Raw genomic sequence first — 19,027 nt, 5'->3', positions numbered from 1 at the left:
CACTCACGATCCGAAATACATTTCAATTCCTCATTCTCCCTTCATTTTCTACACACATTCAATCCTTTATTATCTTCTAACCACACTCTGCAAAACGTACATTTGACTAAGTAGAATGTCAAGAAACGGTAAATTTTCTTCATCATCATCAAATTCATAATTATATATACACCTCTGAATCAAAAAATTAGAATAATCAAAGAAATGAGTTCAATGATTTGCGATTCTAATTTATTGCACAGAAAATAATTATTACCAGATGTGAATTACATCATCTAAATTTAGTACAGTAAACCCTCGATTTAACAGATTAATACGGGCTAAGGGGTGTCTGTTAAATCGCGAATTTTTTAAAATAAACATATCTGCAACATTATACTGCAATTTTATCAATATTAGCACTGTAATAACAAAAAAAAATTGTTTTACACACACTTCCGGATAAATTAATGTTCAATGTTGAGGCGCTTGGTTTAGATAATCCTGCTTTGAAAAAAAATTATCAAGTTTTTTTTTGAACTTTTGAATTCTTTTTTTTTTTTTTTTTTTCATAATTCCTAAAATTACAAAAATGTGTGTAATAAAACTGCTGCAGAAAGTCACAGCATGCGACAAAAGAACCGATTACAGTGCATTTGGTATGATCACTTCCTAATCATTCGCCGAACATATTTTATGAGCAAGTGATTCATTTACGTTGGCTAAATTACTATAGTGTTTTTCCAGCATATGATGACCTATTCGCCAAAATTTATTAAAAATAACAGGAAATTAAGAACAAAAAAAAAAACAAAATTAACAGGTTAAATTTAATTATAAGCAAATCTTGGTTAAAAGTATTTTAAAATTAAATTGTCACGTGACACTTGTTAATTTTCACGTGACATACGGACCAGATTTATCGGAAATTTTGTCCGATAAATCCGAAATCTGTTAAATCAAGGTCCGTTAAATCGAGGGTTTACTGTTATCATTGTCATCATCATGCGTATCAAGGATTTAGGACTAGCATGGCCTGTTCCGGCCTGAGACGTCATCGTTGAATCGTTTAAGAGGACATCCTGGTTTTCTTTTTCCTAATGGCTTGCACTTTAAGGCTTGTTTTGGTAATCTTTCTGTTTTCATTCTTTGAACGTGTTCCATCCATTTATGTTTATATTTTTTAATTTTTTCTATTACTAGTTCTTGGTTTAATTCTTTCATAATTTCTTCATTTCTTTTGTGATCAAATAGGGTATATTTTGTAGTTTTTCTCATGAACTTCATTTCTGCTGTTGTTAATCTTTGTTTGTCTTTTTGTTTTATTGTCCAGATTTTGCTTCCATACATTAAGACTGGTAGGGCTGATGTATTGTATACTTTTAGCCTGTTTTGTTTTTGAACTAGGTTTGATTTAAATATAGAGTTAATTACACCTGTTATTTTTAAATATTTTGCAATTTTTACGTTTATATCTTTTTCATTTTCATATGTGATCATACATCCTGGGTAGTTAAATGAATTCACCTGTTCTAAAGTCTTTTTATCTATTACTATTTTAGTTCTTGTTGGATCTTGTCCTTTAAAGGCCATAGTTTTTGATTTTTCTGTTGATATTATCATACCATAATCTTTGGATATCTCATTTAGATCTAAAATAGCTTTCTGTAAGTTATCTTCAGAATTCGTAAATATTATTTGGTTGTTGGCAAAGAGGCGAGTGTTTAAGTTTACTGTAGGAAAAAGTTTAATTCCTTGATGTAAATTTTTATTCCATTTTATTATTATTTCATTTAAGTAGATATTAAAAAGAGTTGCTGAGAGGGGACATCCCTGTCTGACCCCTTGGTTTATCTCTCTCATATATGATAGCTCGTGATTTAATCTTATTTGTATTTGATTATTTTCATATATACTTGTGATAGCTTTTAGGATATTATTAGGTATTTGTCTTTCTTTTAATATGTTAAATAAAATGTTATTATTATTCCTGATACCTCCAAGGAGTCCGAAGACTCATCGCGGGAGGACATCTTCAACTATCTCTACACCTTACCTCTACTACGAATCAACGCCATCTACCGCCCACCTCCAACACCTCCACAACTAGTAATTTTTGTCTGTAAATTGCGTGTGTTCTGAAGGGCCGATTTGTATGTATGCGGGATGAAAAACCCGAGTTTCCGGGAGAAAAAACCCTGCTACCTCCGTATGAGATCGGCTAACTCACCATCGAATGAAATCGACCAGATAAAGATTCCTCCCGTCGCGACGAGAATCGAACTTAGGCCTATTCCAATCAAAGGGCGCAGTGTACCGTCGTTCTTCCAATTGCGCTACGGAGGCGCTATATGTTTCTTTTAACTTTGTAAAATGTTTTTTCAAAGTCAATAAATGCAATATGTGTTTCTAAATTGTATTCTCTTCTTTTCTCTATTATTAATTTTAGGCAAAAGGCCGGGTCTATACATGATCATCCTTTTCTAAAATAAAGTTTTTGGAATATTTCATTAGTTTGCTATTTAAGATTCTGCTATATATTTTGTAACAGGAATTTGGTATACTGATACCTCTATAGTTTTTAGGGTCATCTCTATTACCTTTTTTAAAGATAGGAATCACAAATGCTTTTTTCCATTCTATTGGGGGGATACCAGTTGAGTAAATTTTATTTAAAAATAATAAGAGGCTTTCATTGAATCTTGTTCCTTCGTATTTATATAGTTCTGAACCTAGCTTATCTTCTCCAGGTGATTTTTCGCTTTTTGTTTCTTTCAGGCTGATTTCTAATTCTTCTTTAGTTATTTCATTTTCATTTTTGTTAATTGTTTGCCAGTTGTCTTTTTTAAAATATTTGTCTATCCACAGTTCTGTGTAGTAATTTAGGGTTTACTGTACTTTGTAAATTATATAATCATGTAAATACATAAGAATGTAATATAAATTATAAGATGATTATAAGAAAGCTGTTATTTGAAAACATTCACAAAATTGGAATAATTTTTAACATGGTTCAAAATATTAGAATAATGCAAAAATAGATGCACAAAAATTACAGTCAAAGGGAAGCAACATGATAATTAGCACTTTGTTATTCCCCCCTTAGCTTTTATGACCATTCATAAACAATTGGACATATTATTTACTAGTGGTCCACACTTTTTTTTTATCCATATTGCTTGCAGACTAGAAACAAGTTCATTTTTGTCTCTTGGGACAACTTCTTGATGATGTTTCTTCATAATTCCCCATAAATTCTCAATGGAGTTTAATCTGGTGAGTTTGCTAGCCTTTCTTTGAGTGACATCTAGTATTGTCACATTGTCATCTTCAGGAACATAAAGATATGGTATGTGCACTAAAGGAACTAACAAAGCAAATGAGGAAGAAATTAAGACACTAATTTTGTTCCTAAAGTCCTAATGGTGCCCTCTTGCGGGCTAATTTGGTAGTCTTGGCCGTTGGGCTGAAGTTCTCATAATGAACGTCTCCCAAATTTGGGGCAGTTTCATGCACCCAAATTTGTTGAGGTTAGGAACGTTTTTTAGAGCTGCTGAAGATTCTTTGAATAATCTTTCGTATTTAAACTTGCTGCGATGGATTATTTTTGTCTTCTTCCAACGAATTTTATGGTGGGTATCTAAGGCATGGTCTGCCAGCCCAGAGCGGCTGTACTGGTGAAAACGGATGTAGTCTTGGTGTTCTGAAATCCTGATATTTGTTGTTCTGCCTGTTTGGCCAAAGTAGGACAATTTGCAGCTGCAAGGGACCTGGTATACACCAGGTAGGTCTAGGGGAAGTGGTTGGTCTCTGGTAGAGCGGATAAGGGATGCCAACTTTTTATATGGTCTGTAACAGGAAGTAAGGTCATATTTCTTGAGGATATTAGTTATTTTTTCAGAGGTGCCCTGGATGTAGGGGATAGTGATAGACTTGGTGTAGTCTTTATTGTTGAGGGGGGGGGGGAGGGGGGTTGTGGTTTTCAGGTTTTAGTATTTTTTGGATTTTTTTGGGGTTATAGCCATTGGCTAAGAAAGTGTTGAGGATGTGGTTTAGTTCCATAGTCAGGGCCTTGTCATCTGAGCAGATTAATTTTGCCCTGTTATATAGTGTTTTTATCACCCCATATTGTTGTGAGGGGGGGGTGGGATTACTGGTGAATGTATCTGCCAGTGTGGGTGGGTTTTCTGTAAACAGAGAAAACCAAAGATCCATCAAGCTGGCGGGTGATTAAAGTGTCTAGAAAGGGAAGGGTGTTGTTTTCCTCTTTTTCTAAGGTGAACTGGACTCTGGGATGTTGGTTGTTTAAGTGTGCTAGGAAGGAGTGGAGTGAGTCTGAGCCATGTGGCCAAATAGCAAACACATTATCCACATAACGAAGCCAAATAGTGGGTTTTTGTGGGGCAGAGTTTAAGGCTTTTTCTTCAAATGTCTCCATAAAGAAATTGGCCAAGGGTGGGGAAAGTGGTGAACCCATGGCTGTCCCCCAACAGATAGAGGGGGACAGCCATGGGTTCAGACTCACTCCACTCCTTCCTAACACACTTAAACAACCAACATCCCAGAGTCCAGTTCACCTTAGAAAAAGAGGAAAACAACACCCTCCCCTTCCTAGACACTTTAATCACCTGCCAGCTTGATGGATCTTTGGTTTTCTCTGTTTACAGAAAACCCACCCACACTGGCAGATACATTCACCAGCAATCCCCCCCCCCCTCACAACAATATGGGGTGATAAAAACACTATATAACAGGGCAAAATTAATCTGCTCAGATGACAAGGCCCTGACTATGGAACTAAACCACATCCTCAACACTTTCTTAGCCAATGGCTATAACCCCAAAAAAATCCAAAAAATACTAAAACCTGAAAACCACAACCCCCCTCCCCCCCCCCTCAACAATAAAGACTACACCAAGTCTATCACTATCCCCTACATCCAGGGCACCTCTGAAAAAATAACTAATATCCTCAAGAAATATGACCTTACTTCCTGTTACAGACCATATAAAAAGTTGGCATCCCTTATCCGCTCTACCAGAGACCAACCACTTCCCCTAGACCTACCTGGTGTATACCAGGTCCCTTGCAGCTGCAAATTGTCCTACTTTGGCCAAACAGGCAGAACAACAAATATCAGGATTTCAGAACACCAAGACTACATCCGTTTTCACCAGTACAGCCGCTCTGGGCTGGCAGACCATGCCTTAGATACCCACCATAAAATTCGTTGGAAGAAGACAAAAATAATCCATCGCAGCAAGTTTAAATACGAAAGATTATTCAAAGAATCTTCAGCAGCTCTAAAAAACGTTCCTAACCTCAACAAATTTGGGTGCATGAAACTGCCCCAAATTTGGGAGACGTTCATTATGAGAACTTCAGCCCAACGGCCAAGACTACCAAATTAGCCCGCAAGAGGGCACCATTAGGACTTTAGGAACAAAATTAGTGTCTTAATTTCTTCCTCATTTGCTTTGTTAGTTCCTTTAGTGCACATACCATATCTTTATGTTCCTGAAGATGACAATGTGACATTGTCGAAATATAGAAGTGATTCATTAAAGTTATCTTTAATTAATTTACTTTATATGCGTTGTTAATTCCGTAAATTAATTACCAGTTATGTCTAACAAACGTATAAGTCTTACCACTAGAATCTAGTATTGGTCTTGGAAGTATGACAAGAAGCTGTATCTTGCTGAAAAAGGAAATCACCATCACATAAATCTTCCAATGGCAGTAACATAAAGTGCTGAAGAATTTCTTGATACACTTTGGAATCGACTCTTTCGTACACAATATACAACCTACCTGGATCCTCTGTGATCATACAAGCCCATTTCATGTCAGAGGTTTCAAATTTCACCAAACGTTTCATTTCATTCTTTATCAAATGCTTCTTGCTTAAGATGCCAAACACATATCCCTTGATGACCATGGGACACACAAAACATATTTTCATTGCTAAAAAAGTACCTTTTTCAGTCCTCTTGACCCCCACAACAGTCTGCTTACACCATTGCATTCGGACTACCATTTGCTTGGAAGTCATAAGCAGCTTTGTCTTAGGCACATGTGATTTAAAACCCAATTTGTGAAGTCGTCTCATTGTCTTAGATTTAGACACATTCACATCTCCTTAGATGCATTCTATCTACTGTGAAAATACTTTATACTTTGGAAGCAGCTTTTCTTTACGATATTCTTCAATCTCCTCTCATCTCTTGATTTCTACCGCTATTGCAGTGACACCATACAAAACTTTTTAGCTTCCGATATGTCACTCGTTCGACCCATGTTTAGCAAATGATTAACTCAAATCCACATGCAAATGATTCCTCACATACAAGTCAGTCCTACAGCTACTGAAATATATGCTATTTCTATGCTCAAAACCATTCAGAAAAATTTGAATATTCTAATATTTTGAACCACGTTAAAACTTATTCTAATTTTGTGAATATTTTCAAATAACCATTTTCTTATAATTTATATTACATTTTTATGTGTTTACATGGTTATATAATCTAAAAAGTACATAGATTTAGATTATGCTAATTCAAATTTGGTAATAATTATTTTCTATGCAATAAATTAGAATTGCAAATCATTCAAACACATTTTCTTTGATTATTCTAATTTTTTGATTCAGAAATATATATACATTCAAGTGGTGAAGAAGATGTTATGATTGTACTACATGATTAAGTTTACAATATTACTTACTTCTTGTCAAGAATATTTAAACAGAATAGGAGAGGAAACTTCCTTTCCTCTCCTTTTCTGTTTAAGTGACTGTGCCACCTTAGATTAGCTACATGCAAAATTCTTGAATGCTAACAATGTCAGATTAATTTCTAATATCTTTATTTTTCTTATGATTCTGTCATTCATGCCATCAGTTCACTTTTCTTAATCTTTCTGAAATCTCTCATTTCTGTGGAATCTAGTCTTTGATCAAGTGTTTTATTTCTAACCAAACCCTCAGATCCATAAGTTAAAATTTGCATGAACACTGGTTGTTTAGCATTTTGGATAATTTCTCTCTTATTCCTTATAGATTTATTCAGTTGGCTATCTACTATACCATATTTGTTTATTCTGTTATTATCTGTTTCTATATTTGCCATCTGCACTAAAACTGGTGCTTAAGATGCTGAAATATTTTACTTGTTCTGTAGGTTCTCATTGAGAATGCAGTTAGTTTTTCATTGTTCCTGCCTATTTTAAATATTTTGCTTTTGTCGATGATTTTCTTGCCAAATTTGTTTCAGCAGTTAATTTAGTTAAAGAATCCTGAAGACTTGGATGACATTTATTTATTTACAAAAATAACATATATTCCTTGTAGGGTATTTATTTAGGAATATAGCTCTCTTTTGATTGCCATTTTTTTTTTCTTTTTTCCGCAAAACAATCCAGTCTTATCTACATTAAATACTTGTTGCAGCAAGGAAAGATCCTCATCAATTTTTTTATTTCAACCACTCAGGATATTTCTCAGCTTTTTTTTGGTATTGCCACTAGCTGCTTTTACAGTCACTTTAACATTCTGAAAATTAGCACAGTTCTTAAATCTAGAAAGCGTTACTTGCACAAAGGATTGAGAACTGTCTGGATAATATTTGGTTTTATAGCTTCACAAAGATCCTCTTGCCTTCATGTAAATTATCATTAAGCTTAGTTGGTTGCAGTTTTGGATTTGGCTTCCATCCATGTAGTTAACAATTTTTCCATATAAATAGAACCACAGTGCTTTTATATTATTATTGTAGACTTAAAGAGACAGATCCTTTCACATATTCCTTCATACAGGCAGCATCCTTCACAGTTATATTTACTGTTGATAACTAAGAACACATCCAATGGCCATTAAGCTTTGTCTTTTTTCATATTTCTTGATAATTTTCATCTCCAGATTCATTTTGGTACATTTACTCCTGGGGTGATTTTTTTCTGCTTTTGTTGCTTTTCCTATTTGCAATTATACTTACCACAGCTCATACAAACACAAAAATATACACAACTAAAACACTAAAAATACAACATTTCCATACTCAAAACAAAGCAAGACTGAGGAAGGTGTTCTATGCTTGCATTTTGGGTATTGCCACAGTTTCCAGATTCATGGCACTGCCTTGTGCAATGAATCTGGAAAATGCTCTTCGATAAGTATTCTGTTGTATAACAAGAGGAGGAGATCCAAAGAATATGATGGAAGATGTTTTACGATCTCTTGGATTTATCTGGCCCTTTGACACTGGCAGGGGAGAGTAGAAGTGCTATTTTACTTCATCCTTAACAAATAACTGATTATATGACTAGCCCATTTGTAGAAAAGTTAAACTACTGTTTCTCTTCTCATTATTCCAATATCAAAAATTCAGAAGAATATAAAGATGTTGCCAAGATTCCAGCAGAGCTTTCTTCTAAAGTGTATGCACCTAAACCTCTTTTTACGCGATAGATACGTTCCTAAAAATGACGTCAAATTGTATTCACGTAAAAAGAACTACTGACTCCATTGAAAAAGTGAAGATTGGTTTCAAACCTGAAATATAAGCAAAATAATGAAAAAAAACAAACATTAAATTCGTTAGGATCATAAGATTTTATTTGCATTATTTCATGGAGAACACACATACGTATAATGAATTTTAATAACTTTAAAAAAAAACATATTCATTTCAGTTATTTGCTAAGGATTCTATAAAAAATTATGTTATTCACTATCAGTTTCCGACAATAAATGCAAAAGCTTTTGTTTTCGTGAGACTGTAATATCACTAGAACTACTAGATATGGTATTATCGTCATCGACTTCCACCTCAACTTGTGGAATTCTTCTTGTCATGTCTTGAACAAAGTACCACTGGTTGTTTCAGTAGTTTTAGGCATGAACTCAGTTATTAATCACTGTTTTGATGCTTTAGATAAGTTGCGATATAATTCTCTGTATGAAGACATTAACAACTTAAGCTCACGTGAAAACTTCCCAGCATGTTCTTCATTTGAATCATGTTGGGCAAAATAATTGCCTAAATTACTGGCCAGTTTAAGACCTCCTTTAATTATATCAACAGTAAAAGTAAGATTATCTTGATTATTATCATTAACTTCTTTGCTTTCAGGAGTCTCAGAAACAATCTCCACTATTTCGTCTTTGATATCTGCCGACGTAAGATCATCGAATCCTTCTCCACCAATTTCACATGCCAAACTTATTATATTAGCAATTCTGCAGTATGATTGAAGGGAACAGGAGCATTCTCTTTAACACATGCGGGCCAAATAGCTTTCCAGCATGCATTCTTAGTTTTTGGTCTCAATTCAGATAACGATAATTGAACCTGATCAATACAATCCATAATTGAAAATTTTTTCCACACATCCATAACTGACTGTGTTTCATCATTTAGCTTATTCAAAACATACTGAAATGTTCGTCTGACATAATATGATTTAAAAGTCACAATTATACCCTGATCTAGAGGTTGTAGCAATGATCTGGTATTGGACGGCAGAAAAAAAATTGCACATTTGGGTGTTCTATGGCAGGATGTGACCAGGTGCATTATCAAGAATCAAAAGCACTTTAGTTTCGAGACCCTTGTCATTCAAATAGCGTCTAAGTTCTGGCACAGAATGTTTGTGGAACCACTCAGTGAAAATATCAATGGTCACCCAAGCATTTTTGTTGGCAATCCAATGAACTGGCAATTTTTGAAAATCTACGCCTTTCATTGGCCGTAGTCTTAATGATTGATTTATGAGCAGTGGTTTTAACATCCAATCTCCTAAAGTGTTCGAACAAAATAGGAGTGTTATGCAATCCTTTGCTGCTTTGAACCCACCAACGGTTTTTTGCATTTTTGATACGTAAGTTGTGTTTGGCATTTTTTTCCAGAAAAGGTTGGTTTCATCAATATATTCCAAACTTGTTCACGAGTTTAACCTCCATCTTCAATTATTTTAGCAAGTTTTTGTGGAAATGCTTTAACAGTTGTTTCATCAGCAGAAGCCATTTCACCTTTAATTTTTATATTATGAAGAGCATGTCTTTTAATAAACTTACCCACCAACCATTACTTGCATGAAATTCATATTTTTTCCTCGATTGAAATTGAGTATCTGGCTGCAGTTTTTTAATCTGGTCATAAAATCTCAATGCTGATTGCTTGATGGAATTTCCGTCAACTGGCATTCTTTTTTTGTACATTATCTTCTATCCACATCACTAAAGCTTTATCGGTATTTTCTAGAACAACTCTTGTGTATGATGATAATTTCGCACCCGATTTTGTACTAAAACATACAACTTTTTAATAGCCTCTTCATTTTTCTTTATAGATCTGACAGTTGATTCAGGGACTCCAAAATGCTTACCCACAGCCGACGCACCTTCCCCAGTTTGAAGACGATCTAAAATTTGAATTTTTATATCTAAGGAAACGGATTTCCTTTTTTTTTTTGGTTATTGGCAACATCATGTGAGGTCTGGATTGAAATCTTCAGTTAATGAAATGAAAGGTTGAAAATTACGTATAGCTTACCATTTATTATTTCTTGGCAAAATTATTAATTTTTTAACGCGATTTTTATTTTGATTTCACTTAAAAAATGCAAATGCAAAAAATGCGGTAACTGTGTTGTCTACTCAAACACCAAATTCAAACTGCTGAGAACTGCTTTTTTATGTGCAGTCAGTTATGTAATTCTGGAAATTCCCAATAAATGAAATTCGTAAGAATTTAGAATTTTCTTAATTGAAACGAGAATGCAATTCTATAAAATTCTCAGAATTTTCTTGAATTACGGATTTTTTCCTAACTTAGGCTTTAGGTTGGTCACATAAAAGTGAATAAAAATTGCGTAAAAAAAATTATTTTTGATATCCCAATTTGCATAAAAAGAGGTTTAGGTGTATGTAATTGCTTGGGTTCAGCAACTGCACATCCATTATGCTGGAGGGTAGACATATAGTGTGTTCTATATTTACTCTTCATTTTCTGAATTGTATTCTGTATACCACTTTTGTGCTACTGGTTGTTGTGATTGATAACGATGAAAATTTGATCAAAGATTGCTTTTGGCTCTGATAACTAATGCAACATGCTTGGCCAGAGCTCATTTAAAACTTACAAGATTTGATGTGGTTGGTTATTTCCAAAACGTAACCCAATCTCTGTCTTGATCTTTTTTGGCTGCATGGTGCTCATAATTTCATCATAATTTAAGATAAAGTTAAAATTGAATCTGCTGCTTACTTCACCATGTTGTTGACAAGTATTTAGTGTCAGAATTAAATTCTGTGAGATGTGAAAATGTATTCCAGTCCTGTTTTATTTTCCACATGGACATCTATGAAGCAGGCTATAGTTCCTGTGAAGATATACTGGAAAACATAAGAAAGCAACCACTTTCGTGTGTGTACCTTCTCTTCATCCCACATAGATAGTGTAAGAATGGCCAGGGTGAATGCTGTAAAATCTGTTGCAGAACATGAATAGATTGATATATGAAAGAAGGTATTCTGTCCATTAAAGTTGCTTATAATAACTATGGGTGGGGACAGTTGCAATATAAAGTTATCGAGGTGGACCTGCATTAACTCAGTATCCAGTGGTAAATAAATGGAACATATTATAATAAGAAATCCTACTGACAGGAAGATGGTATAGCTTTCAGAGCAACACTAATTTGAACATGCAGATGTATGGTCAGAAGAAAGATTTGGTATATATTCATCTGGCAAAAGCAGAAAAATTCCTTTTACATGCTTCATTTTATCTTGTGCGACCATTCAAATAGAAGTGTTTTCCAAGGCCAATCAGTAAACTTGTTCTACATTACAATTTCTCAGAAAATTTCTTTCAGCACTACCTACCAATATATTCTTTTAAAGTTATTGTCAGAAATAGGAAATATTTATGAAAAATCAGACGTATGTTGAGAACCGACCAGGGCTTCTGACCTAATGTCCTCACCTTCTCATGATGCATCCTGTTGGGTATCTATCTGAATACTGAACGAATGAGGATGGGCTGGCAATTTGGGATTTAGTTGACCAAATTGTATTCTTATTGGCTTAAACCAATATACAAAATGATGGTACAACATGACAAAATTTCATGCCAGCTGGGGTGTTGCCCGTTAAAAAAAAAGCCCCCATTGTTTTCGCCAGGGAACCAGGGAAAACAGCAAAGAGTCAACTACTGGAACAAATCTGAAAGCACACCCAACTCAAGATCACTAGAGTTAAAGATCAGTACTATCAACATAAGAAGTCTGAATGGCAAAGAAAGGGAGCTAGCTGAGGAATTAGATAAGTGCCAGATCGACATAATACGGGTGACTGAAACAAAAAAGACAAAAACTGGTGAGATCATTTTGAGCAATAAATACAAAATGTTATATTCAGGCAATGACAATCAAGGAAAAGAAGAAGCATTCAACACGAAATACGAGGTTAATCTTCTTGAATGGCAGGCAGTCTCAAGTAGAGTGATGTGGGCAAATATCAGAATGGGGAATTGGACAATGAGACTTTGCGCCTATGGTCCCACAGAAGGTTCTACTAAGGTAGAAGTGGAGGAATTTTTTGATGCTTTAGAGAAAGCATCTGACACAATAAAAAAATGAAAAGTTGGTCCTTGTTGGGGATCTAAATAGCACAGTAGGAAATGATTGTCAGACATACAAAAATATTTTGGGAAAATTTGGAGAAAAGAGCAAAGCTAATAATAATGGCAAATACCTGTTGGATTTCTGCTCAGGACATGGACTGGTTATTATTAACACCATGTTCCAACATAAAAATGTGCACAAATTCACATGGAGAGAAGAGGCAAGGAAAAAGTCTCATTGACTATGTTATTGTTGATAGTGATGTTTTCTCCCTAGTGCAGCACACCAGAATGTACAGAGGATTTGATTGGAAGTGATCACTATTTAGTCATGAGCAGGATAAAATTTAATTTCATATTGAAAATAATGACATGTAAGAAAGTTTTAAAGTGAATAAAAGTTGAGCAGCTCTCAGATGTGAACTATAGACTAGAATAGACTGAAGAAAAAATGAAAGAGTTTGAGAACTGCAACCAAACCTTGGAGATTCAGTGGCAATCTTTGAAGAAAACACTGATTGATTCAGCCAGAGAGGCATGTGTGAGGTTGTCTGCAAGGATAGAAAAATCAGACCTCCATGGTGGACGCAAGAAGTTAAAGAGGCAGTAAAGGAAAAGAAGAAAGCATATCAAAAGTTCCTGGCAAATAAGTCAGCTTGTGCTCTTAGAGAATACACAGACAAATGTAAGAAAGCTAAACACAGTGTAAAACTAGCTAAACAAAAATCATGGAAGGACTTTGGCAAGAACATAGAAAATAAATATCAAGAAGGTGGTAAGATATTCAGGAGATTGTTGTAGAAGCTTAGAAATGGAGGAAAGAGTGCTGTAAAAGTAGTTAGAGATGATAAAGGTGACATGAAAATGGGGAAAAGGATATCCTTGAAGTATGGAGTAATTACTTTGAAAAATTGCTAAATGAAACAAGTGATAGCACAGTGGTAAAAAAAAACCCAACAGAAAATACCTTTCCAAACTCGAAGTAGAGTAGGAAATATGCCATCAAAGGCTTGAAGTGTGGAAAGGCAGCAGGTGTAGATGATATTCGACCAGAAATGCTGAAGTATGGTGGTATAAAAGTCTTACAGTGGCTGCACTGCATAGTTAAGAAAGCCTGGACAGAGAGACGAATTCCCAATGATTGGAGTAGAGCTCTAATAGTACCCATATATAAAAAGGGAAATAAAACTGAATGTGAGAATTACAGAGGTATTTCCATACTGAGTGTTCCTGGCAAGATTTATGCAAGTATACTTGAGAAACGGTTGAGAAGAATAGTGGAAGAAAAGCTTGGTGAAGAACAACCTGGATTCAGGTCAAATAGAGGATGTCAGGATCAGATCTTCACTTTATGACAAATAGTCGAGAAAGCATGGAAATATAACAGAGATCTATATTTACGTTTTGTTGATCTGGAAAAGGCATATGACAAGGTGCCAAGAGAGAAGCTATTCAATACGCTATGGTTATATGGTGTCAATGGGGCATTATATCAAGCAATACTTAGTCTTTATTTGAGTTGTAAGTCAGCAGTTAGAATTGAAGGAAGTACAGGAAGATGGTTTAATGTTAAATCTGGTGTGAGACAAGGATGTACGTTATCCCTCTATTATTCATTATCTATATGGAGCACATTATGATGGAAAGTGGTATTAAACATGATATCAAAATTGGAGATGTTAATGTCAGCTCTTTGCTTTATGCAGATGATGTTACACTTCTAAATAAATCCGCTAGAAGTCTGCAAGATTCCCTGACTAAATTGAATAACTGTTGTAATAGTAATGGTATGAAGGTCAGCAATGAAAATACAAAGACAATGAAAATAGGTAGAATCGTTGAAAATGTCAACTGCTTTGTTAACGGAAAACCTGTGGAACAAGTAAAACATTTCGGATACTTCGGCATGATTTTTAGTGAAGATGATAAATTAAATATGGAAATAGACAACAGAATCAACAAAGCTGATTGGTAGGAAGTCAATTGAATAAATTTATATGGAATAAGAGAGAAATTAGTCGGAAAACTAAATTAGCTGTAAACAAGACAGTGTTCAAACCAGTTTTAACTTACGGATCTGAGAGCTGGGTCAGAAGTAAAACACTTGACCAAAGACTAGAGACCACAGATATGGGAATCCTGAGAAAGATTAGCGCCGTGAACAGTTGGCATCAATGGCAACATCATATTAAAAACGAGGATATTAGGAAAGAACTTGACATTGTCAGCATCCAGGAATGCGTTAGCAGAGCTAATCTCAGGTGGTATGGTCACTTAAATAGAATGGACGAGGAAAGATTAGCGAAACAAGTGTTCTCTGCCAGGTTTACAGGAAGAAGATCCAAAAGAAGACCAAGATATAGGTGGATTGATACTGTACAAAGTGCCTTAGATGATAGAAATATAAGTTCTGATAATGTTGGAGTCTTGACAAGGAACAGACTGATTTGGAGGAAAATTGTAGATAGGAAATTTGTAATGTAAATTTTTCATGTAGTATTACCATATCCTGTACATCCCTTGAAGGTACATTTCAGGAATTTGATGATGATGATGATGATGATGATGACATTATAGAGATTTTTTTTTAAAGTAAAATAAATTTTAAAACCATACACTGTATTCAAAATTGCTCTATACTGATCGTGAACGCTGATTAAAAAGTTTATATTATTTTTTCTTTTAAGAAATCTTAGTTTTTCCTACTTTTATTCTCACATTTAAAAAGGGGGGAAAAAAAAGAATAAATAAAGAAACTTTGAAAATAGTTTATTTAACATGTTGACTGCCATTGGTCTAATTAATGGTTGTTAACATGCCACTGTAGTCACATACTTTTTTACAAACTTACAAAAGCAAAAAAAAAAAAAGAATTAGTTTATACCTAAAAATAAACAGGTGACTTTTGTTAACAACCTGATGATGTTAGTATGATCTTTGTGCCACTTGCTTCCAATAAGGTGGAAGAAAGTCAGGTTACAGAAAATCGTGCACCAAGACAACGATCATTGTTTTTTAGATGCTGCAGGAATTATCCACCATGAATTTGTTTCTGAAGGCACCACAGTGAACGGTCAGTATTATTTAGGAGTAATGCAACATCTGTATGCCTGCATGCGCAGTGTCAGGAAAGAACTGCCCCACAACAACAATTGGTTTCTGTTGCATGAGAACATGCCCATGCACTCTGTGCTGCCTGTGAAGTAGTTTCTGGTTTCAAAGTCAATCTGTGTTGATTGAACAATTCCCCCCATTCACCAGGTTTGGTTTCCACAAACTTTTTCCTCTTCCCAAAGATGAATTATGCCTTGAAACACATTGGATGTCTTAAGTGACACTGAAGGCATCCAATGTGGTTTGACCCAGAAATTGAAGGAGTTTCCTGTTCATGACTCTCACCATGATTTCGGGCACCTGTACAACAGATGTAAATGTTGTGTGGAGTTGGAGGGAGATTATTTTTAATCTGTATAGTTGACAATTCCAAACATAGCTCTTTGTTTCGATATAGCAATTATTTTCTCATTACTTAATGGGCACACTGTGTAGAAACACAGAATTAATAAAGCTGGAATCATAGGAAGTCAGCTGAATAAATTTATATGGAATAAGAAAGAAATTAGTCAAAACACTAAATTAGCTGTATCCAAGACAGTGTTCAGACCAATTTTAATTTATGGATTTGAGAGCTGGATAGAAATAAAACATTTGATCCAAGACTGGAGACCTCTGATATGAGAGTTCAGAAAGATTAGTGGAGTGTAACAGATCACATCAATGGCAGTAGTAGTAGCACATTAAAAATGAGGATATTAGGAAATAACTTGCCATTGTTAACATTCAGTAATGTGTTAGTAGAGCTAATCTCAGGTGGTATGGTCACTTAAACAGAATGGAAGAGGAAAGATTAGCAAAATGTAGATGGATTTATACAGTAAAAAGAGCCTTAAAAGACAAATCTAAGATCTGATAATATTTGAATCTTGACAGATAACAGATTAATTTGGAGACATCAGGAATTTGATGATGATGAAGGATTTCATCCAAGGAAACCAGGTTTTTATTAATATTGAATTGGTTTTTGCTTAAAAGAAATTTATTGTGGAGAATTAATAGATTCAGTGGCAGTTATTGTGATGTTATGCAAATTTGAAATCATGATCTGTTATAAGGATGATATATATTTTTTTTCTCCAAATTATTGTATACTTTGTTGGATTACAATTAGTTTCCCACCAGTAATGGTAGAGGTGCTATGAATAAGAGTAGCTATAATTTTGCATGAATTGTATCATTCAACCTATTGTTTATTTCAGTCTATTCAATGTGTTGTTTTGTTTTGTCTAAAATCATTTACCTGATTAATCTAAAATAATTTTCATATAGTTTTTAAAGTTAAAATATTACTTTTATAGGAGATGGCAAAACATAAGCATAACCTTAAATTTGGCCTCGATCGTTCATTCACATCAGTAAAAGAGCATGGGGTACTTTTTTGTTATACTCCACCACCTGGTAATAATCCAAAGAAATCTGCAACCATTACTTACTGGGTTGTTGGGTAAGTTATATATATTTAATTAAAGTTTATAAGGCAGAACACTGGAATAAGTTGATAACATTTATTTACTTAGTAACACAACATTTCATCCCAATTGCACAGGATTTCTTTTTTTAAAAAATAAAAAAAGAAATCCTGTGCAATATTTAAAATTTTTAAAAATTTTTTAAAAACTTAAAATTGTTCCAAACACATTCACATGAACGCTCTTGATTAATGAAACTGGGATGCATTCAAACATGTTAATATTTTGTAAATATTTAATTGTTTAGGGTCTAATGCTATTTCCAAAGATTCCCACATTTTTCTTGCTTTTCTATCATAGCATTGGTATAATTGTTGTGTGTGTGTGTGTGTGTGTGTGTGTAGTTGTGTGTGTATATATATATATATATATATATATATATAGCAAATAATCACTAGCAAAGTTTTCATTAGTGTGTGTGTGTGTATATATATATATATATATATATATATATATGTGTGTGTGTGTGTGTGTGTGTGTAATATATAAATATATATGTGTGTATATATACTAAATATATACACATATAATAAATATATATATATATATATATATATACAGACACACTAATGAAAACTTTGCTATGATTGAACATGCCATTTTATATGGATTTTTCTGCTATAAAGAAATACTGTGTCAAGTATTTTAATTATGCTTGCTTATTCACATAATCAATTACTTCTCTGTCTCTATCTCTCTCTCGCACACACACAAATAATGTTATTACTTGTCAGCATAATTAAAATTGATTAGAATTATTGAAAGATTCTCTTAGTATGATAGCAGTATTGAACTCATGCATGTGCTTTTTATTAAATATTGCTTAGTAAATTGATCCTAGGGATTGATATTGCGATAGTTGAAGGTGAACAAAAGGTTGGAATTTCATCACATTTGTCTCTTGATAACATCCATGAAGAAGTTTGGAGCACAATTCTTGATTATGTAGTGATCTCATTGTATAGGTTTGCTAAAGTTAAGACATATATATATATATATATATATATATATATATATATGATACATGATGAAGCTGTAGCATTAAGCCTCAGATTAGTAACATCTCTGGCATTCTTTCTCAGTGTGTTGCTTGATTGCCTTACTCTCCCATGCAGATTGGAGACCTGAGAAACTGCATTCAGTTTCTCAGTCGATCTTTCGCACTCACCTAGTATACACATATATTTCCCTGCATTCTTCTAATATCCCTAATTTTCCGATTTTGCACATTTAGTCTCTTACAGAACAAAACTTTTTCCAGACATTTATCTCCAAGTCATATACAAGTCCTTTCATCCATCAGATTCACTCTATACATCTCAAAACTACATATCATTCCTCCTACACGACCTAGGCATTGATTCCTTTGCAGTCATAGTCCATCTTCTCGGTTCATTCCTATCATACCTTGGCAATGGACATAAACTTTATCAGCTGTTCAGCTAAACTCTCTCTTCCCATTCTTTTTCCATCTTTCAATAACTCTTTATTGCATCTTCTTCTGTTCATTATCGTATATTCTTATTCTTCTTTTTGTTCACCTTGACTCTCTCAGAACTTTTGTCATAAACATTCACCTTTTGCCATCTTCATAACAAAGATTACACTAACTCCATCACCATTCCCTATATCTGGGGCACTTCTAAAAAGTTAACCAAAAATCTTAAAAAAATGTGACCTGACTTCTTGTTACAAACCATATAAAAAATTGACATCCTTATCTGCTCCACCAAAGACCAACCACTTCCCCTAGACCTTCCTGGGGTATACCAGGTCCCTTGCAGCTGTAAACTGGCCTACTTTGGCCAAACAGGCAGGACAGCAAATATCAG

General features: G+C 34.2%; 1 protein-coding gene across 1 annotated transcript in view; it reads left to right on the top strand.

Moving 5' to 3' along the window:
• The window catches only part of LOC150104771 (protein inturned-like), a 37,491-nt gene that overhangs the window by 4,241 nt on the left and 14,223 nt on the right, over positions 1 to 19,027 (top strand). The window contains exon 2 of the mRNA XM_090396210.1: positions 17,025 to 17,170. Within this exon, the coding sequence (XP_090252336.1) occupies positions 17,025 to 17,170 (146 nt within the window). The remainder of the gene's footprint in view (positions 1 to 17,024; positions 17,171 to 19,027) is intronic.

This window comes from Typopeltis vanoorti, chromosome 7 (assembly GCF_054136105.1).
Source record: "Typopeltis vanoorti isolate ZY-2024b chromosome 7, IOZ_Tvanoo_1.0, whole genome shotgun sequence".
NCBI classification, from domain to species: Eukaryota; Metazoa; Arthropoda; class Arachnida; order Uropygi; family Thelyphonidae; genus Typopeltis; species Typopeltis vanoorti.
Note: the sequence above shows the minus strand (reverse complement) of the source record. Positions and strands in the feature narration are given on the sequence as shown.